The sequence below is a fragment of the Sciurus carolinensis genome, chromosome 18, assembly GCF_902686445.1.
Source record: "Sciurus carolinensis chromosome 18, mSciCar1.2, whole genome shotgun sequence".
NCBI lineage: Eukaryota > Metazoa > Chordata > Mammalia > Rodentia > Sciuridae > Sciurus > Sciurus carolinensis.
In genome coordinates, this window is record NC_062230.1 from 7778262 (window position 1) to 7800437 (window position 22176).

General features: G+C 53.6%; 2 protein-coding genes across 3 annotated transcripts; one reads left to right on the forward strand and one right to left on the reverse strand.

Annotated features, from left to right (window-relative positions):
- The first annotated feature begins 220 nt into the window (after window positions 1-220).
- Window positions 221-15496, forward strand: Tfr2 (transferrin receptor 2). Of its 2 annotated transcripts, XM_047534170.1 has the most exons (19): window positions 221-289; window positions 1375-1428; window positions 1695-1947; window positions 2050-2236; window positions 7264-7404; window positions 7469-7580; window positions 7687-7809; window positions 8133-8249; window positions 8355-8494; window positions 8823-8986; window positions 9527-9646; window positions 10054-10136; window positions 10221-10284; window positions 10394-10461; window positions 10549-10625; window positions 10704-10788; window positions 10877-11104; window positions 11466-11606; window positions 14792-15496. In XM_047534170.1, the coding sequence occupies exons 2-19, from the start codon at window positions 1396-1398 to the stop codon at window positions 15062-15064; spliced, it is 2409 nt and encodes an 802-aa protein (XP_047390126.1). In that variant the 5' UTR covers window positions 221-289; window positions 1375-1395; the 3' UTR covers window positions 15065-15496. The 2 variants fall into 2 exon arrangements, with proteins under 2 accessions (XP_047390126.1, XP_047390127.1); XM_047534171.1 differs by lacking the exon at window positions 221-289 and having other exon boundaries at window positions 1381-1428; window positions 1701-1947.
- A 3933-nt stretch (window positions 15497-19429) lies between these two features.
- Mospd3 (motile sperm domain containing 3) lies at window positions 19430-21990 on the reverse strand. Its single transcript, XM_047533615.1, is given in 7 exon segments — window positions 19430-19660; window positions 19765-19929; window positions 20458-20687; window positions 20879-20954; window positions 21170-21262; window positions 21265-21436; window positions 21918-21990. Coding segments are annotated over 6 exon segments (705 nt in total). The 5' UTR covers window positions 21374-21436; window positions 21918-21990; the 3' UTR covers window positions 19430-19628.
- Between the last annotated feature and the right edge of the window lie 186 nt (window positions 21991-22176).

Here is a 22176-nt window from a genome sequence, read left to right on the forward strand (position 1 = left end):
ATTCACGCCAGGTCCGACGGTGGGCGCCCGGACACAGCCCCAAGAGCCACGGTTCCTCAGGTTTGAGGGGCAGCGATCCAGGGAAGACCACTCAGGGAGGATCCAGTGACCAGCCGGGCTTGGAGTCCAGGGGCTGCCGGAGAGGATGTGGAGGGGGCGGGGCCAGGCGAGGGACAGTATGGGGGCGAGGCCTGGGCGGGACCAGTGAGGGGCTAGGTGGGCAGGGCCTCAGCGCCAGGTTTGGGTCACCCGGGAGCTGCGCCCAAAATCCCCAGGACCTACTCCTCAGGTGAGCCGGACTGCGCAGGGGCTCTTGGCTTTGACAGGCATAGGCCGGGGACTGGGGTTCTCTGTGGGCCTGGATGGGAGCTGAGGTTTCCCATGGGAGACCCTGACCCGGGCAGAGGGCTAGTGTCCTGGAGTCCTCTCCGGGGACTGGACACCTGCGACTCCCAGTAGAAATTTAGAGAAAACTTAGCTATTTATATCTGTGATTCTTCTGGGTGAGGTTATTTGGCCACTCTTAGAAGGTCCAGATCTACTTGATAGAAATCCATCTGATTCAAGTCATTCTGTGACCAAAGAGGTTCCAGGGCCCAGAGTAGACTATGACTTGTCCAAGATCAGGCAGCTCTGCCCAGCCTTGACCAGGACTCCCCCAGTGACTGGTGGGCCCTGACCCACAGATCCTGATTCCAGCGCCCCTATTTGGGACATTCACTGGTCCCTCCTGACCACATTATCCCACCCATGTGCCTCCCTCCCCAGTAGTCAGTGGGGAACTAATTCCAGAAAGATGTCCATCCACATGCGCAGACCAAACCCACAAGTCAGTTGACCCAGGGGTCTCCAGCTTAGGATTCCACTGGGGCAGTGTCAGGGCAGGGAGCAGCTGTGCTAGTGAACCTGGGCCTTGGGGGACCTGCAAGTCAGCTGGAGGAGGGGCCGCATATCTTCATGGAGAATCTTGCATGGGGTTGAAGGGTTAGGAAGGGACCCCCAAAGTCACTGGGAGAGGTGGTAGCAGGAGAGGGAAGGGAGGTACCCAGGTCCCCTTCTTCCTGGCTTTCAGCCCCCTCCCCCACCCCTAACGGGAACTAAGAGGCCAAAGTCTGCTCCAAGGTAAAAAAATATTGATTGTTTAGCAGAAAGGGGGCAGGAGGGTGCTGCGGAGGGACTGGCAGGGGAGGCGCAGCCCCTTGTCCTCTGGCCTGGGCTGGGGGCCCTCTGGAAGGTTGGACTGAGGCCAGCACTACACCCCTACCCTTGTGTATGGGGGGTGAGCACTGGCCTGGGCTCAGACTGCCTGCCAGGGCTGATAAGGGGCCCTCCGGGGCTCCCACAAACGGTTTATCACGGGGGTGTGGCCTGCAGGGTTCAGGAGGGGGCACAAGCATGGAGCGGCTTCGGGGTCTACTCCAGAGAGCGGTAAGACAAGTGGGGTTGGGGGACACCTAAGTCTTCCATCAGGTCCCTCAGCTCCCCAACCCATAAAACTGGCCCCTTCTGGCCAGTATCCTGGCTCCTGTCCCGCCCCCTCCTTTTCGTCTCTGGTTCCTCCCCTCCAGCCTCCCTCTTAGAGGCTCTGCCTGGTGCTCATTTGGCACCCCAAAGTCATAAACACCATTACTGCCAGATCTCTCCGCACCCCCAGGCCTTTCCCCCTCATCTCATGCCCACCCTGCCCTGCACAGCAACAGCTGTCCCCACAACGCTCTCAGACCATCTATAAGCGTGTGGAAGGCCCCCATCAAGGGCACCTGGAGGAGGAAGAGGAAGACAGGGAGGAGGGGACAGAGCCGCCAGTCCACTTCTCCCCCATGGAGCTGAAGGGCCCTGAGCCCCTGGGCTCTACAGCCGGCCTGCCAAACCTCACACCCTGGGCCGCAGCAGGTCGAAGGGCCGCCCCCTACCTGGTCCTGACTGCCCTCCTGATCTTCACTGGGGGTGAGTCATCCCCTGGCCCCCCCAGTGAAGGGCCTGGGCTGGGGGAGATTTCCGGGGTCCACAGAGGGGCACAAGGAGAATCCTCATCTTGCCACCCGCCAGCCTTCCTTCTGGGCTACGTGGCCTTCCGAAGGTCCTGTCAAGCTTGCGGGGACTCTGTGTTGGTGGTCAGTGAGGACGTCAATTATGAGCTGGGCCTGGACTCCCACCAGGGCACATTGTACTGGAGTGACCTCCAGGCCATGTTCCTGCGACTCCTGGGGGAGGGGCGCCTGGAAGACAACATCAGGTAAGATCAGCCCCGCCCTCAGTGTCCTCTCCTCTTGTAGTGGCCTCCCTTCCTGCTTGCCAGGCCCCTGGTGTCGGGTGTCTGATCCCCTCCAAGTTCTTCCGCTTGCTCCATTGGCCTCCTGGTCCCATGGCCTTGGAGGGAGGCAGGCACTCAGAGCTGAGCCTCCAGGGGCTGAGTCTCTGAGGTTGGCACATTTGGGAGATGAGGAAGCCAACTGAATGAGAAGACAAGAGTCAACATGAGGCAGGACAAACCCAGAAAGGTTCTGTGTGCTGCACCCCAGGGCCAGGATACTGAACTGGGCAGGAGGGAGCTCTGCGGGACTTGGAGGAGGAGTGTTTTAGGGGATAAGGAAAAAGATGTGAATTCATTGGTGGGGACAGACCCCCAACTACATTGTGGGGGGATGCCAGCCAGAATGTGCAGGCCTGTGGTGCCACAAAGATGGCCAGTGTCTCTCCTCCTGCGCCACAGTCACTACACCCCTTTGGGAAGGAGATACCCAGATAGGTCCAAAGAAGAGGTCAGGCCACCCACAGCCCTCATCTGGTCAGGAGTCATGTTTAGTGGGTCCTCCTGGGTTTTTTAAGTAAATAATAAAAATTGCAGGAGGCAGGAAAGCAGGAGACAAATATTCTCTTTTCTGATGCTTGTATGTTTTATGTCGTTTTCATTGCTGACTGCATTGGCGAGAACATGAATTTTGATAATCATGACAGTAGCTATCTTGGCCTACTTTCTGATTTTAATAGGAATCTTTTTATAATACTTTGTCATTGAGTATGACATTTGCTACAGACTTTGGATGGCTTTTAAAAATTCAATCAGCCAAGTGCGGTGGTGCATGCCTGTAATCCCAGGAGGCTCAGGAGGCTGAGGCAGGAGGATTTCAAGTTCAAAGTCAGCCTTAGCAGCTTAGCAAGGTCCTTAAGCAACTCAGCAAGACCCTGTCTCTAAATAAAATATAAAAAGAGGTGGGGATGTGGTTCAGTGGTTAAATGCACCTGGGTTCAATCCCCAGTACTAAAAAAAAAAAAAAAAATTGAGTTAAAGAAGTTTCCTTTTAGGACTGGAATTGTGGCTCAGTGGTAGAACACTTGCCTGGCATGTGTGAGGCCCTGGGTTTGATCCTTGGCACCACATATTTAAAAAAAAAAAGATTCATTGACAACTAATATATATATATATGTGTGTGTGTGTGTGTGTGTGTATGTATATGTATATGTATATATATATATATATATGAAGTTTCCTTCTATTGCTAGCTTACTGAGATCTTTTCATTTTATTTTATTTTTTTACAGTACTAAGGATCAAACTCAGGACCTCACACATGCTAGCCAAGTACTGCTTTACCATTGAACCACATTCCAGCCTGAGACTTTTTTATTTGCTTTTACTTTTTTGAGGGGTGGAGACCAGGAATTGAACACAGGGACACAACCACTCAGTCACATCCCAGCCCTATTTTGTGTTTTATCTAGAGACAGGGTCTCACTGAGTTGCTTGACTTCGAACTCGTGATCCTCCTGCCTCAGCCTCCTGAGCTGCTGGGATTATAGGCGTGCACCACGGCACCTATAATGATTTTACATTTATTATTATTTTTTTTTAATGATAAGGAAAGGAAGAACAGGTATGGAGTTGTTTAATGTACTAAGAGGACCACATGATTTTTCTTCTTTAATGTTTACATCATAATTTATATTCATAGATTTCTTTGTTTAAACTTGATCAAGTAATATTATTATGCTTTTGATACCCTGCTAGACACTTGATCGAGAAGTTTTTTTCCTCTTGCTAAAACACCTCAAATCTGGGCTGGGGGGATAGCTCAGCTGGTAGAGCGCTTGCCTTGCAAGCGCAAGGCCCTGAGTTCGATCCCCAGTACCAAAAAAAACACCTCAAATCTCTGGTCTCAACAATATTCAGGGATATTTTTGTTTGCGGGAACAGCACTTGGCCTGGGTACTGGCTGAGGTTGGATGATTTGACAGGTCTAGGAACACGGTTCGCACTGGGGGCCCATCGCCGGCAGGGAGGAGAAGGCGCCCTCTGATGGGAGGGCAGTAACCAATGGGAGGCTCTAGGTTGGATGGGGCGGGGAAGGAAAGCGGGGAGAGGAACTGACAGACATGAGAAACTGGACGATCTGGTCACTTGGGTTCAGGAGCAGGTACAGCGGGGGTAAGGGACCTAGCTGGAGCCTGAAAAGGTCTAGTCAGAGAGACTTCTGGAGCTTTGTGGCTGATCTGATAAATGCTATTTCTCTTGGAGTCTGCAGCACTTACTACCGTGCTTGGTACTTTGTGGTTTTCAGTAAATCCTCAGTGGATAAATATTCCAGAGGTGGAGTTCTGGGAAATGAATGACAAGATCCAGGAAGTGACCAGGGAATTGGGTGGCTGTGTTGGAGGTGATATTGATGAAGTCATTTATTCATTTATCCAACAATTTTTTAGAATGTACTATGTGATGGGTACTGAGCTAAGCTGGTGGACATCTAACATTGCAGAGACCGAAGCTGTCTGATCTTCCTCTGTGGAGCTTATAATCCACTGGAGGAAATCAATACGAAATTCACAGTCACATTAATGACCACATCATCATTACTGGGATCAGGGCTTTGAAAGAAAAGTAAAGGGTGTGGCAAATGACCATTACCAGAGGACCTGATTTAGACTGGGGGCCAGGGAAGCATTCCTTAAAGAACTGATAGCTGAGATCTGACGGATGACTAGGGGCCAGGCAAAAAGTGGGTGGAAAAGCATTTCAAGCCTGAAAATTGCATGTGCAAAGGGTCTGGAACACAGAGCTGACAGCTGATTGGAGGGAGTGACATGGTCCGCGTGGCTGGTGAGATGAACTTGGCTCTCCAAGGCTACAGTCATTGTTTTGGATTTCATTCTAAGAAGAAAAAAGAGAACTAAAGGGTTTTGAGCAGTTGAATATCATGATCAGAGAGGGTGATTAATTTTAAGGTTGGAAGCACAGCACAGACTGCATTGTGTCCTTGAGATCATAGCACAGTGTCCCCTTTGGTCCGTGAAAGGACCTTCCTATTTATAGTATTCCACCCCTCATCTCTGCTCCCCCTGCTGCCCATAAGCACCTGATCTCATGTGCTTCTTCGGAGCCTTTAAATGTGCATGGCTTTGACATACAGTAGCCTCATCCACAGGTTCCATGTCTACAGATTTAACCAAGAGTGGATCAAAAATATTCACCTGATGTTTTTCTTGTCTTTAATCCCTAAAACTATACAGCTTGACAACTCTTTCCATAGCATCTACATTATAACAGGTATTATAAATACTCTAGAGATAATTTAAAGTATCTGGGAGGATGCATGTGGATTATATGCAAATATAACTATGCAATTTTATATAAGGGACTTGATCATTAGTGGAGTTTAGTATCTGCAAGGGTCCTGAAACCAATCCCTTGTGGATACCCAGGGATGAGACTGTACATGTGAAGTTGTTTTGTGTGTATTTTTAAAAACAGTAATGTTGGGTTGGATCCACTCTTGGTTGTGCGTAACGTGTGTACTTAACATGTGTAAGGCACTAGTTCAACAGTTCAGCCCCTGGTACCTAAACACATGCACACAATGTTTGTGTAAAATGCTTTCTTTTTTTTTTTTCCTTCTGGGGACTGAATCCAGAGGGGCTTTGCCACTGAGCTACCTCCCCAGCCCTTTTTATTTTGAGACAGGGTCTCACTAAATTGCTGAAGCTGGCCTCAAACTTGCAATACCTCTCTGCTCAGCCTCCCAAGTCACTGGGATTACAGGTGTGCACCGCCATGCTCAGCTAAAAATTATTTTTAAACTTAAGCAACATGGAAAAATAAAAGGAAGTTTTTACAAAATCACTCCAAGACCCACTAACCAGATATAGCTATAGTTAGTGTGGTTTTTAATTTAGATTTTTTTAAACTTCACACAGTGTTTTCAAGGTCTCCCTCTATGGTTGTGCGTACCTTTAGGCGATTGTTCCTTGCTGCTACACGGGACTTCTCCATGTGAATCACCAAATTTTATGTACCCATGGATTGGGTGTAATTCCAAACAAGCACTTGAGATTCTGGGTGGGAACAGAGTTGGGGGGAAAGACATGGCATTGAGCCCATGGACCACAGTGGTTCTTATGAAAGCTGAAGATGGTGGCCGAGACTAAGGGGCCTCATCCACCGAGATTCTAAAGCAGTGCAGCACTGGGGACCATCGTGAGGTATGGAGGAAAATGATAAGCCAGATGCTAGAGTCCTCGATGAGAAGGGACAATCGACTACCCGCAGTGAGGAGGGAAGGAGGGCTGGAGAACTCGATGGCTGGGTTTCCAAAGAAGAGAGTTCTGCCCCAGGAAAATGGTCAGAAACCAGAAATGTAGAACGGGCAGCACCTCCACTCAAACCCACGCCCTCCAGAGTCCCTCCATGGACTTGGCCTCTCCAGGGGCCAAGACTAGGTCTCTCTCCAGGCCTATGTAGAGGGGGTCTTCTGTGATGATCAGTGGGGACAGGAGCTTATTTGCCACAGAGAGGGCACAGGTGGAGCCAGATGACAGGTAAGCCACTCAGGGACAGCCCAGGGCAGAGGTGACATGGAAAAGCAGTGAGAGTTGGGGTGCCAACCTGCTCCGTGGGCGGGGTCTGCAGTGGACCACATGATTTGACCTTGCGGGTCCCAGCCTTGATGTAGTGTCTCCAGGAGGCCCAGGTGGAGGAGGAGGTGCCACAGACCACTCCCCCCACATCCCATATGTAGGGGGAAGCAACATGGATCCAGGAGTTTGGTCCGAGCCAGGAAGAACCAAAGGGATGGTGGACAGGACCCCTGGCTATGGGAAGCTAAGGTTCAAGCAGGAGGCTCTGGAGAGCCTGGGGCAGAGTCCTGGGGGTGATGGCAGGGAACCAGTCAATACAGAGAATCCCCAAGCTAAGCCCTTCACTGGCCCTGCCCTGGGACGACCCTTCGCACTCCTGCAGGTCCCCGATGTCCCACCCCTCTCCCCACTCAGGGAAACCAGCCTTCGCCCGCGGGTGGCCGGCTCACCCGGGATGGCTGCCCTGGCCCAGGACGTCGTCGCCGCACTCTCCCGCCAGAAGCTGGACCACGTGTGGACGGACACGCACTACGTGGGGCTGCAGTTCCCCGACCCGTGAGTGCGTGGGGGCGGGGCGCGAGGGGGCGCGCGCCGAGACGCTCACCTCCCCGCTCCGCAGGGCTCGCCCCAACACGCTGCGCTGGGTCGATGCGACCGGGAGGGCCGGGGAGCCGCTGCCGCTGGAGGACCCCGACGCCTACTGCCCCTACAGCGCCACCGGCAACGCCACGGTGAGCGCCTCTGGCCCACCCCCAGAATGCGCAGCCGCGCGCGCACTTCCCCGGGTCGCCGAGGAGAGATGCGGGCGGCGCGCCTCACGGTCCCCGGCGTCCCCAGGGAAAGCTGGTGTACGCCCACTACGGGCGACCGGAAGACCTGCAGGGCCTGCGGGCCAGGGGCGTGGAGCCGGCCGGCTGCCTCCTGCTGGTGCGTGTCGGGGTGACCAGCTTTGCCCAGAAGGTGAGGGTTCTGGATTGGGCAGCATGCGGACGGAGCGTGCGGGCTGGGGAACCGGCTGGGGATCTAACAATGGGAAGCTTCTAGAGGCTGCAGAGGGAGAAAAGAAAGATCAAGCTAGTAGTAGAAAAATTGAGGGCGACAACAAAATCAGGAGGTTCGTGGACATCAGATGCGGGGTGGACCCTGTAGGGGAGCGTCGAGGACTGCAGACCCACTGTGGGCCTCCGATAGGCCAGCCGATGCCACACACGGCCCATTAGGGATGGACAGGAACAGATCAAAGGGACCATTTCACTTTTCCTTGCTTTCCTGCTCTTCCTTAGGTGGCCAGTGCCCAGGACTTTGGGGCCAAAGGAGTGCTCATATACCCTGACCCAGCCGACTTCTCCCAAGACCCACACAAGCCAGGCCTGTCCAACCACCGGGCTGTATATGGACATGTGAGTCTGGGGAAGCCAGCGGTGACTTCCTGCGGTCCAGGCCACAGGTCCTTGGAAATGGGACCAGCTCAGCCCAGTTTCAGAGTGGGCACCCTTTCCATACAGGTGCACCTGGGAACGGGGGACCCCTATACGCCTGGCTTCCCTTCCTTCAACCAAACCCAGTTCCCGCCAGTGGCATCCTCTGGCCTCCCTGGCATCCCTGCTCAGCCCATCAGTGCAGACATCGCCTTCCGCCTGCTGAGGTGAGGGGACCGGAGGAGGTGGGGGGGACTAGAAAAAGGTGACCCCTTTTCTGAGTGGACATACTTTTTACTAGGGCCCAGCATTAAGCAAATAGAGCTCTCCCTAAATTTCAAAGCCCACCTCTGCAGGGCACCCTTGAGCAGGAGACAACCTGTACAAAGGTCCCAGGCTGCCCTGGCTGCACTATCCCGGCCCCAGGTGGGGTCCAGGGGTAGAGACCTGGAGGCTGGGGGTGGGAGAGAGGAAAGGGTGAAGAGGCATCTCGGGGTTCTTTGTAGCCTGGACAACTGTGCCACTCCCAACCCTTTCTGCTGTACCCCTTTCCAGGAAGCTTAAAGGCCCTGTGGCCCCTCAGGAATGGCAGGGGCGCCTCCCAGGCTCCCCTTATCGCCTGGGCCCTGGGCCAGGCCTGCGCCTAGAGGTCAACAACCATAGAACCTCCACTCCCATCAGCAACATCTTTGGCTGCATTGAAGGTCTGGCAGAGCCAGGTGCGTCTCCCTTGCCCAGCTTGTGGGAACAGAGCTGCTCATAACCCCCACCACATGGGTCAGAAGCAGAGGGACCGGAGAGTGGGCACGAGTGGTACCCAGGGGAGGGAAACTGGCAGGTGGAGGCTGAACTGGGACTGATGGGGGTGGCAGTGAGGAACCCTCATGACCAGAGATGGAATGGGCAGCCTTGCTCAGGAATTCCTGAGCACTGGAGGGGAGCAGGCGCAGGCTGGGCAGAAGGTGTTATTTGGAACCAAGACTCAAGCAGAAAAGAGGTCAGGTTAGCTTGACGGTCCTGTCAAATATGACTCCATGAGGCTGGTGGTGGCAAGCAGGTCGGTAACCTGGAGAACAGGGCACCAGAGCACTTGGGGAAGTGTGGCCCTGAGAAGTACTCAGATAAGTGCCACCAGGAGCCCTGTGACGGGCTTCCGGTGAGGACGCTGGAGGCGGGAGTTGGGATGCGGGGTGGGGGTGGGGGGGGAGATTTGGGGTACTGCGGGTGTACGAGATGGGCCCCAAACACACCATCCCCAGATCACTACGTTGTCATTGGGGCCCAGAGGGATGCATGGGGCCCAGGAGCAGCCAAGTCTGCGGTGGGGACCGCCATACTGCTGGAGCTGGTGCGGACCTTTTCCTCCATGGTGAGCAATGGTAAGGTCAGGGTCTGGGCCTGGCTGGGCAGAGGAGTGGGGTTCGGCTGCAGGGGTGGGGCAGAAAGGCAGTTGGGAGCACAGAGCAGAGGGAGGTCACTGGGACCTGGGCTCCACACCTGGCACCTCCACTGCCTAGGCACGTGACCTTAAGCAAGTCACTTCATCTCTGTTTTTTCATCTAAAAATAATGGTGTCTTTGAGTCTGAGTGACAGGTGGAGATTCCATATATAGTGCCATCTCCATCACTGTTAGAGTCAAGTTAGGGCAGACACAGGGAGAGATGGGCCGGGATGGGGGTCGATGAGAGGGAAGGGGAGACCCCCTGGGGACCAGGACAGAGGAAGACAGAGGGGGTCTTTGGTGGTCCCCAGAAGAGCCCATCTTTCCTGTCCCCTCCACTGCAGGCTTCCAACCGCGCAGAAGTCTTCTTTTCATCAGTTGGGACGGAGGCGACTTCGGGAGTGTGGGCTCCACAGAGTGGTTGGAGGTGATTTGGATCCGGGGCAGGTAGCCAGGCGGTGGGGAGAGGGGTGGCATGGGTTCCTTCTCCATAAGCTTCCCCCACCCACAGGGCTACCTCAGTGTGCTGCACCTCAAAGCTGTAGCCTACGTGAGCCTGGATAACGCGGTGCTGGGTGAGCGCGGGCAATGCTACCCCCTGGTCCCCTCAGGCCCACCCTGGTCCCTGGGCCCATCCCTAAGCCTGGTATCCCCTCCTCTCTACTCCCCTTCCCTCTCTTCAAGGGGACGACAAGTTCCATGCCAAGACCAGCCCACTGTTGATCAGCCTCATCGAGAACATCCTGAAGCAGGCAAGGGCCGGGGTGGAAGAGGGGATGAGGGGCAGCTGCCCCTACCGGGGCGGGGCGGAGGCTGACCACGCCCCCGCCCGCCCCCAGGTGGACTCTCCTAACCACAGCGGGCAGACTCTCTATGAGCAGGTGGTGTTCACCAATCCCAGCTGGGATGCCGAGGTGTAAGTTGGGGTGGGGCGGGAAGCAGGGAGTTGGGAGGAGCCTGAGCCCACGGGGGCCCCCCACCCTACTGCCCCCAGGATCCGGCCCCTGCCCATGGACAGCAGCGCCTATTCCTTCACGGCCTTTGCCGGGGTCCCTGCGGTGGAGTTCTCCTTCTTGGAGGTGAGAGTTTCCGGCCGTGCCCCAGGGCACCAGTCCCTCGGCCAGTCGGCACCATGCCCTCGGCCCCAGCTCCGCCCTGTCCCGGCAGGAGGATCCCGCGTACCCATTCCTGCACACGAAGGAAGACACATATGAGAACCTGCACAAGATGCTGCAAGGACGACTGCCCGCCGTGGCCCAGGCTGTGGCCCAGTTGGCTGGGCAGCTCCTCATCCGGCTGAGCCACGACCACCTGCTGCCTTTCGACTTCGGCCGCTATGGGGACGTGGTCCTCCGGCACATCGGCAGCCTCAACGAATTCTCTGGGGACCTCAAGGTCCAAGATGCCAACCTTGCTTCCAGCCTCTGGGGGTTGGGGGTGCTGCTCAGGCCAGGGGGTCCAGCCCCTTCGCTCCCCAATCCCTGAAGTCTAGGTCCTTTGACTCCTGCCTCCAGGCACCCTGGCCCCGAGGATACAACCGGTACCCTCCAAGCCCCAGGGATCTGCCCTCTTCAAACCTCAAATATCCTGGGCCTTCTACCCTCCTCCCTGCATCCTGTCCCCAGCCCTCTGTCCCTCGCTACCACTCCCCTCCTGCCAGGCCCAAGGTGCCAGCTCTGTCCCCCAGCACCTTGACCCTATCCTAGGCCGGGGTCCTAGCCCCTGCCGTCGGCCCCAGCCTGCGCCTCGCCCTCAGGCCCGCGGGCTGACCCTGCAGTGGGTGTACTCCGCGCGGGGAGACTACATCCGGGCGGCCGAGAAGCTGCGGAAGGAGATCTACAGCTCGGAGGAGAGAGACGAGAGGCTGATGCGCATGTACAACGTGCGCATCATGCGGGTGAGGCCCCGCCCCGCTCGCCCCCTGCCGGCGGCCCCGCGCGCTGCTCTCCAAGCTCCCTCCTTGGCCTGGCTGCCCTTTCCCCGTCCACCCCGCGCCTTGTCGTGCACACGGTGCTAAGAGACCAGCCAGACTGGAGGACCCGTAGAGTGACGAAATGAACAGGCAGGGCTAGCCCAGCTTCCACTTACTTCCCCCGCCCCTCTGGAGGGACAAAGCGTAGTCCCTCCAGTACAAGGGGACTGGGTTACAGCCTGGGAGGTGCCAGAGACAAAGTGAAGCGTTCTCTTCTGGTAATGAGATGGGTGGAATCCTGGAAGGCTGCCTGGAGGACGCATCACGTAAACGTTAAGCACCGATTCCTTCCCCAATCCCTCTTGCTTAGCTTTGACTTCTTGGCGGCTCACCCTGTCTCCAGTTCCTCATCCTATTTTCTCACCCTAAGAATTCTGTCCCTCAGGGAAAAGGTCTGTAGGGCAAAATTAAAAGCAGGATCATCCCTGGCAAGTGTGGGGTGAACAGGAACCCAACAGTGTACACGCTGAGCCACAAGTGCGCAGGTGTGCGTGGTTTCAGAGGCAACGGTTCAGTCCCTTTGGAGGTCCGCGTTCCATCTTTTTTCAGCTTGTGCCCGACTCATCTCTTCCACCGTCACTCATTCTATTTACATACCTGTCCTTCTAGCTCTTTCTTCCTTGCTCCTTCCCCCCCCCCACTCTCATTGTCCTTTCCTTCAAGATCTGCTCTTCCTTCTCTCCTTTTGATGGCTCCCCTTCTCTCTGTCCCCTCCACTGAGATATATGTGGCTCACGGGTGATCCAAGAGATTGGGTATGGGTTCATGCTCATAGGTCTTGTTTTGATTTCCGATATGTCAGGCTCCAAGGACACCCCCCACCCCATCAAGGGATAAAGAACACCTGTGTGTGTAAGCAGTGTGACTCAGGCTTAGGGATGCAGAGGAAAAGACTTAGAACTTCAGAGGCAGAATACAGGGCTGGGCCAGACCCAGGGAGTTTTGTGGCTGTAAACCAGCCATTGGTAACCTACAGACAGCAGGCCCAACTCAGCCTACTGCCTGGTTTTGTGAATAGACTTTTCTTGCAACACAGCAATGCTGGTTGCTTTTCATATTGTCTGTGACTGCTTTTGTGCTACAGTGGCAGCATTGAGTAGTGGCAATAGAAGCCGTGTAGCCTGCAAAACCTAAAATATTTACTATGTGGCCTTTTGCAGAAAAAGTCTGCTGACCTCTGCTTTAGACTGTGTGCCCTGGGTCTTGAGGAACAGGCAGAACTTCAGTTGGTACAAAGAAAGGAGGACATTTCAGGGTGGAGAGCCCCAGAATGAGGTGTGGCCATGAAATAGGTCTGGCATCCTTGGAAGCGGGGTGTGGACCAGCAGAGCCGGAATAGAGGCCCCGTAGAGAGGCGGAGGCCAGGCAGCCTGAATAGGGCTTAGGGGTTAACTGTGGGAGGCCTTGAATGCCAGGATAAGAAGTTTGGATCTTGAGGTTCTGGCATCAAGAAAATCTGGAGCCAGTAGATGATATGGGCAAAGTGGAGTTTTTAGAAATGATTTTGGCCAGAGTATAAATGGCTGAGAAGGAAATGAAGCTGATGAAAGCTGAGCTCTCGATGAGGATGGCAGGTGGCAGCAGATACCTCTAGGTGGGCACTGGACGGAGGTGAGGCATTTGGAAGGAAAAATAGGGTATTGAGGGAACAGAGGTGAGTAGTAATAACAGCTGCTGCCATTTAGAGAACACTGCCGTGTGCTAGGGGCTTTACTTCATTTTGTCTAACAGGACCCCCCAAGCACTGTGAGGTTGCTAGTCTTGTATGCAGATATTGAGGCTCAGAGAGGCTAAGTAACTACCTAAGGTCACACAGTAAGGGATAGAACTGAAATTATGGGCCAGGCACTCTGACCTCATAGCCTGTGCCACCCCACACTCACCTGCAAGGTTGAGAGTTCGGCCCCCCGGGGAAGAATGATGCTCTTGACAAAATGTGGGCACAAGGCTCAGGTTTTTTGCCTTGTTGTGTGGTGCTGGGGATTGACCCCTGGGCCCCAGGACTGCTAGACAAGTACTGTGCCACTGAGCTCTATCCTAGGCCCTAAGGCTCAGATTTTGGAAGAGGTTAGCACTGGCATGTGTGTGGGGCTATGCCCAGGCCCCTGTCCTGTGGGGCAGGGTTTGGTGGGTGATTTGGTGAGATTTGGCAGTGTGCCCACAGAGGTCCTTCTTGCAGACAGGGACACAAATAAGCTCTGTGTGCAAATACATTAAAAAGATGTGACCATCTGAGGTCCCCTCTAGAGATTCTGATTTTTCCGGGATGGTGCCTAGGCAGTGATTTAAAAACCTTCCCTGGTGACTCTAACATCCAGCCAGGGACTATAGGTAACGAAGGGCAGAGGGAGGTCACGCCTTGAGATCTGCCCATAGACTCGTGACAGAAAGGTGGAAGAATGGCCAGGAGAGAGAGCATCTGAGGAAAGAAGGGACACTGTGGCAGAGGGTGACAGTGTGCTTCATCAGGACTGGGCTGTCTCTTGACCTCTGTGCTGTGGACATTGGCAGAGGCGACAGGTGTGGGGAAGTGTGGTGTTGAGAAGAGGGACGGCAGGCAGTGCACTCACCTGTAACCCCAGCGTCTGGGGAGGTTGAGGCAGGCGGATGGCGAGTTCAAAGCCAGCCTCAGCAATTTAGCGAGACCCTGTCTCTAAATAAAATATAAAAAAAGGCTGGGGATGTGGCTCAGTGGTTAAGAACCCCTGGGTACCAAAAAAAAAAAAAAAAAAAAAAAAAAAAAAAAAAAAAAAAAAAAGGAAGAGGAGGAGGAGGAACAGCAGGACAGCAGATTGTTCCTTTGAGGCTTTGGGCAGATACCTGAATGGATGAGGAAGGACTGGGGAGATCCAGATGCAGCCTGTGGGCGCTAGGCACAGGATGACAGAACCCCCACACAGCTGGAGGAGGCATCCTACCCGGCTACTGGTGACGTCACAGGATGGCTACTCCTGATTGGACGGCCAAAGGGAGATAGGCCTTCAGGAAGCCACTGGATGGTATTTGTGAAGCAGGTCCCCAGGTGGCCTAGGAACCGCTGGCGGGAGGCGTGGTTGGCGCCTTCGCCCTGGGCAGAGTCGCCGCCCCGACCTGATTTCCTCTTGGTGCAGGTGGAGTATTACTTGCTGTCCCAGTACGTGTCACCGGCTGACTTTCCCTTCCGACACATCTTCCTGGGCCGTGGAGACCACACGCTGGGAGCCCTGCTCGACCACCTGCAGCTGCTGCGCTCTAACAACTCTGGGGCCTCCCCCAAGTGGTCCCAGGCACTGGGCTTCCAGGAGAGCCGCTTCCGGCGCCAGCTGGCCCTGCTCACCTGGACGTTACAGGGGGCGGCCAACGCGCTTGGCGGAGACGTCTGGAACATCGATAACAACTTCTGAGCCCCGCGCTGGACCCCACCGGGCCCTGACCCCTGCTGAGAACTCTTTGTCTCCCTGCTCGAGGGGTGCAGGGTGAAGGAGGTGACCCAAGCACCTCTCAGTGTGACCGATTTCTCACTAACCCTCTGATCCGTCCACTGGGCTCTGTGCAGACACCACACACCCCTGGTCCTGCAGTGCAGATGGGCAGTGCATCCATAATGTGACGCAAGCAGCAGCCCTTGGGCCAATCACAGCCCCTTTCCATTTCAGGCACAGGAACCCCAATACCCAGAACCCACTCTGAGAGCTTTGCTAGGCTCTGAGACCTGGCCAGTTCCCTGAATGGGAGAGACAGCTGGCACTGCAGCCTTAGGGCCAACAAGTGCTCTGTGGTGAGAGGGGCACTGGGTTTGGATGGCAATAAACCACCTGGTTATGTGTTATTCATAAGCACTTTATGCTAACTCCTCACCCCCATCCCCAGCCACCCCTCCCTTGAAACCTGGGGAAAGGCTGGACAGAGGGATCAGAGAGGAGGTGTGTAGGAACCTGCCTCCACTGGGAAAATTGAGTGCGGGGTTACCTAGGGAAACTGCCCCCACCGGTGATGAAGCCCTGTTCTGGTTCTTGGAAAGCCACCATGGGGCTGGGCTGGGGGGCTGACTTTGGAACCAGGGACAGCTATGATTTGCAAGGCCTGGTGCAGTGAAAATGAGGGACTCTTGTTCAAAAAGTAGACACAGAGTTTTATTCTCCCAGTTTCCACCTGTCAGGGTGTTCTTTTACTATTTAGTATCACACCCTGGCGTGGAGATACTTAGGGTGAGTGCACACTCTTCCTGGTACCTGGGCTTCTGCTCCAGTTTGGTGGAAAGAACATGTGTGCCTAACCCTGGCCCTCCCTGTTGTGCCCAGGCCCCTGCTGGGGAAGGAATATGGCAGCTCTTTCCTGGCTGGGGGCAGGGGAACAGCAAAGAACTCCACCCAGGAGGAAAGAGCCAGCGTATGCTCCAGCTGACTTCGCCTTTTTTTTTTTTAAAGATATTTACAAACAGTTTTATTTTACTACTACTTTAAAATATATCAAGCACTTCTAAACATATAGAAGAAGTAGATATTTCACATAAGAACCTGTCCACTATGCACACAACACTGGTAAATAAAGTTGCACATGTAGTAATGGTTCACTTCTAAAATGTAAGTTCAAAGATATTAAGAATTTCTAGATGGCCAGCTCAGGAGGCTAAGGCAGGAGGATCATGAGTTCAAAGCCAGTCTCAGCAACCTAGTGAGGCCCTAAGCAATTTAGTGAGATCCTGTTTCTAAATAAAATATAAAAACAGGCTGGGGATGTGGCTCAGTGGTGAAGCCACTGGTACAAAAAAAAAAAAAAAAATCTCTGGTACAAAAAAAAAAAAAAAATCCAGATGGCAACTTCAGAGCACTAAGCCCCAAACACTGGTCCCCCTCTGAGAAAGGGCCCTGGAAGTCTCCAATGGTCACACACCTGCTAGACTGGCCCTGCCTTGGCCATCACTCCCCAGGATCCCCTTTGGCCAGTCTTTGTCCCCTGAGGATGGAGACTGACGTCTGAGCTACAGGAGGGCAGGGGACTGTAAGTGCTACTGGCTTTTTCTCTTTAGTCACAGCTTCTGGAGGCAAGGTGGTGGCCTTCCCTGTTCCCTGGGCAGTAGCATCAGCTTAGAGCCCATCTCCCAGTCTTCTGCTCCCAGCATGGCACAAGAGGCCTTACCCAGCTCCACAGGACACTGGGAAGTAGTGGCCACTGAGGTTAAGGTTTGGGATGCCCCATCTCCTGGGTTTCAGGATGTTACAAGCTCAATTTTTGTCTCCCAAATTCAAATGTTGAAGCGCTAACTCCTGGGACCTCAGAATGTGACTGAATTTGGATACAGAACCTTTGAGGAGATGACTAAAATGAGGCCCTAATCCAATCTCACTGGTGTCCTCACAAGAGGAAATTGGGACTTGTACACAAAGAGGCACCGGGGATAGGTACACAGAAGGAAAGTCCAGGTGAGGACATAGCAAGGGGAGAGGTCATAAGAAGAAACCAAGACTGCTGCCACCTTAATATTACACTTCTAGCCTTCAGGACTGTGAGAACATAAATGAAGATGACTAGTCTGTGTTTTTGTTCTTCTGGTGCTGGGGATTCAACTTGGGGTCAGACACATGAGCACTCTACCACTGAGCCACACCCCAGCAGGCAGACCTAGCAAACTAACACAGAGAGATTATCCTAGATTGGTGGGGGAGAGAATATAATCACAAGGGACCTTAAAAAAGGGCAGCAGGAGGGTCACCCAGAGAGAAATATGATGAAAGAAATAGAGAGTCAGAGACAGATTTAAAAATGCGTGGGCTGAGGATGTAGTTCAGTTGGTAGAGTGCTTGCCTCGCATGCACAAGGCCCTGGGTTCAATCCCCAGCACCCCCCCCCCCCCAAAAAAAAAAAGCTTCACTCCTGGCTTTAAAGATGGAAGAGGCTGGGGCTGGGGCTCAGAGGTAGAGCATGTGCCTAGCACAGGTGAGGCTCTGGGCTCCATCCCCAGCAACACACACACACACAAAGAGATAGAGGAAGGGGCCACAAGTCAAGGAACACAGGTGGACTCTACAGGCTGGAAAAGATCAAGGAAATAGATGTTCCCTGTTGCCTCTCAGAGAAATGCAGCCCTGCGATCACCTTGATTTCAGTTCCAGAAGACTCATTTTGGATTTCTGACCTAGAACTGTAAGAAAATACATTTATGTTTTTTTTTTCTTTTTTTTGTGATGCTGGGGCTTGAACCCAAGGCCTCAGGCACGCTAAGCATTCTCTCTTGCACTGAGCTACACCCTCAATCCCAATTTGTGTTGTTTAAAGCCACTACCATGATTCGTAACAGCAGTTATGGGAAATGAACATCCTCCTGTTCCAACAGCTGCAAGTTCAGTTTTGTTTTCTAAAAAGTTTGCTATGTCCCAAGTCCCTCTGGCCTCCATCCTATCCCTTCACAGCTGCATTTTTGGAAGCTTTCTGGGCTCCACTGGCCATAAGGCCTCTTCACAGCAGGTACAAACCACACAAGGATCAGTAATCTGTGGAGTAGCTCAACTGCTCTTTGGGGACCCAGGCACAGCAAGTGTGGTGCAAATGGCCATCGTCCACATGCATGTAACTTGGTGAGAGGGGTTTCCTGGGCCATGTCAAGCGCTCCTGGGTACACACTGGGTTCATTTTCTGCACACTTATGGGGCCACACCCCACTGTGGCCAAGTCAGGGCATGGGAGGACAAGACTTCTACAGCAAAATTAGAATAGATCACGTTCCAGGGGTGTAACAGGCTCAGTCTGTCTAATAACATTGTTTTACTGATTCTTTGTCCCCAACCAACAATCTGCCCAGTGTCACTGAATCCCCCCTCTTCCCTTTCTGCCCCTCCCTTGGCCACCTATCAAGGACCCTATTTTATTTTTTCCTGTGCTGTAGTTTCCCCTGCCTGGTTAGAGTGAGGTTATTTCAGGCAATGCCATTTCCCACCATCTTGGCAGGGACCGTGGTGTTTCTTATTTGTGGGAGTTGAAGTCTTAAGGAGAGATAAAATGAGAACAGAAAAAAGGTCACAGAGGCAGAAAAAGATTCTGGGGATTGTAAGAGATCCTTCTGGTTAGACGTGGGTTTTGGATGAAGCAGAATTAGGTGACATTTCTGTTTGTTTTGGGTTAGTTTAGGCAGGTTGGCTCAAAGGACAGGATCCTATGTAGGGCTAAAGATTTTTATTTTTTTTTTTTTTTTTTTTTTGGTGCTGGTGGTACAAAACCTCCACCCTAAAGGATATTTAAGAATTAACTTGGGCTAGGTGGGGTGGCACACGCCTGTAATCCCAGAGGCTTGGGAGACTGAGGCAGGAGGATCAAAAGTTCAAAGCCAGCCTCAGCAACTTAGCAAGGCCCTAAGCAACTCAGCAAGATCCTGCCTCTAAATAAAATACAAAAAAGGGCTGGGGATGTGGTTAAGTGTCCCTGGGTTCAATTCCCGGTACCAAAAAAGAAAAGAATCAACTTGGTAAGGTGGTAAGAGTACATGCTTAACATGCACAAAGATCTGGGTTCAGTCCTTAGCACACATGCTTACACACAAGAGAAACAACTTGCCCAATACCCTAATTTTAGAGGTACAGAAACCAAAGCTCTGAGAACTAAATGACTTGCTCAAGGTCACAGGGTCTTTTGGATACAGTACCAGAATTAACCCAGGTCTTCTAAATCCTCACTAGACCTCTTCACTACCCAGGTTCTTAGGTTCCCTGGGAATGGGGGTGGGAGGAACAGGAGGCTGTTTGGGCATCAAGGAAGGATGGAAAGCTAGGGGCAAGTACCCTATATTTCTCATTTTAATTTTAAAAATTCATTTTATTCAACTTGGAAAATGAGTACAAATCCCTGGGTATTTTTCTTGGTGGCAGTTGGGGAACAGGTGGGAAGAAGAGGATTGAGGCAAGGTATGCATGTCACAGTGGCTGCCTCAGGTCCTTGCCTGGGGAGGAGAGGGGAGGGTGGGGTTGAGCGGGGAGCTCAGGTCCGGAGGAACACCATGGTAAGGAGGCCTGGAGGTAGAGAAAGAAAGAGCAGGTCCCAGGAGCAGCCCTCACCAGGCCCCTGCTCCCCTTTCTCTGGAAATGGGCCTGGGTCATACCACTACTGTGCTCACCTAAGACGTAGGCTGCTACCAACTTTTGTCCCAGGGAGACGTGCAGGACTTGTGGCAGCTGGCTGCCAAGTTCATCCTGGAGTGGGAGCAGCAGGAAGGCCACAGAGACAATGCCCGTCATCAAGAAGAGGAGGAAGGAGCTGGTGGCCAGTTGCTGGCGGGGGTCTGGGAAACAAGATTCATCAGCATTGACAGTCCCCTAACCCTCTCTCCATTGGTCCCTCTCTCCCCTCTGCCTTCATTATGGTCTTCTGTGCACCCATTTGACAGGAAGGGCCCTCTTGCTATTTTCCATACCCAGCAGACAACGAGAACAGCAGAATTACTCCATGGAGGTCTATTACTGAACTGAACTGAGCTGGTACCTGGCAGGAAGATGACAGAACTAAGGAAGAACTCTTTCCTCAAAGCAGAAACCAGAAACAAGGAAATTGTGAAGTCTTTCTTCCCCTTGATATAAAATCTCAATTAAAAATGTTTTCATCAAAAGGCAAAAGACTGGGGCTGGGGATATAGCTCAATTGGTAGAGTGCTTGCCTAGCATGCATAAGGCCCTGGGTTCAATCCCCAGCACCAAAAAAAAAAAAAAGACTGAACCAGGAGACTTCTCCAAATTCGATTTAGCTCATTTCTATAGTAATGCTAGTTCCTCCCACCAGACTGAATTCAAAGAATCCCCATCTCCCAACTCACTCTCCTGCAAGTGTCTGGTCGTGGGTGGTGCTGTCCAGGCAGGAGGCTCTGGGTTGGGTGTTGGCTGGGGCGGTCCCTGAAGTTCAAGGGGATAGGCTGGGGCCCGCAGAACTGAGGTGATGTCTTTGCGTCCCACCACTCTGCCCTCAGTCCCCTCCTCAGAAAGTTCAATGCGGAAGCGATCCTGGATGTCATAGTGGCTGGGAATGGGGGCCACATGGCGAATCACACTAGCTCCAAGACAGGAGAGAAGCCCATTGGGAGGAAGTGAGTGAGAAGCACCAATTTAAGTAAATCCAGGCGTCCTCCCCAGGAGTCTTTCCCTTAGGGACACAGAAGGTGGGGAAAATCGCTTAAAGAAAACAAGGTCTCAAACCTAATAAGTGGCAGCAACCCCTGGCCTCCCCATCTCCCAACTCACATGTCAATGCAGGACTGAGGCTTCACATATCCTTCTGCATCAAAAACCGTATATTTGGCAGGTGCTGTACACAGAACTGTGGGATAAAGACACAAAGAGATCCCATACGAGTCTTGCCCTGGTGTACCGAGTGTCCCGCCTGCCTTCTATCGCAACCAGGGCTACTTATGACTCTTCTAGGCGCAAGGATGAGCATCCAGCCCTACTCATCTGATTCTTCCAGCCCACACAACCCCTAAGTGTCCTGCCACCAGCCCCAGGATCCCAAGCACGAGATACCCATTCCTTCACCTCGGAAGCGAAGCGCGGTTCCCGTGGGGTTATAGAGGGTCAGCAGCTGCCGGGGTCCACTCCTCTGGTCCGCCCTGAATACTAGATCCGGGGAAAGACAAGGACCGGGACAACGGATCCTGAGGGAGGAGGGGCGCCCCGGGACCCCCGCCCAGGGGCCCCCGGACCCACCAGCTCCTGGTCCTGGGGCGCCCCACGGCGCATGCAGGCTCTTGGCGGTCGGACATCCGAGGGCAGAGCTCAGGGGGCAGGGCCTGGTGTCTACGGCTGGGGAGCGCGAGGGACAAAAGAGGACAAGATTAGATCGTTGGGTAGGGCCTGGACTGATGCCGTTGTCAGCTCGAAACCCCGCGGGATGCAGCTGTCACAGACACAGGCCTGGGCCCCCCAAGCCTCCCCTTCACAGTTCTGGCGCTGTTCCTGTAGATTGCGCCCCCAAGCTTCACCTTGACGGCCACACCCACCTGACCAAACCCTGCCCCTCTTTGCTCCCAATCCGGTCTTTCTCTTAGGGACCGGGCCGCGATCTCCTTATCCCCGCCCCGCTTCAGACCCCGCCTCTTCCGGGCGTTTCAGGGCTCCCGCCCAGTCTCTCTGGCCAGACTCCTCCTGCCTCAGCGGCCACATCTGGAACAGCCCTTTACACCTCCGGCTCTCCGGGACACCTGTATCTACGATCCCTCCCTGACCTCGTCAGGTGCCCGTCGAGCTTCCGTCTCCGAACGGCCGCTCGTGCTGTGATGATCACCTTGTGGTCAAAGCACCTGCCAATCAGCTGTGGCCAGACTAAGGGCGCCATCTTCCTGAGAGTTCCTTTTCGCACTTCCGCCGTACGACCTCTCTCATTGGCCAGGACGGCCTCATTTCCGCCTAACTTTACACTGATTGGTGCCCTTAAAAGCCACACAGATACTTCCCTCCTGGATTGGATTGATCTGGTGATGTAAGAATTTTAGGGGCGTCTCTCATTCTAACTCGAGCCCGGAAGTGACTCCGGGAGGCGGAGC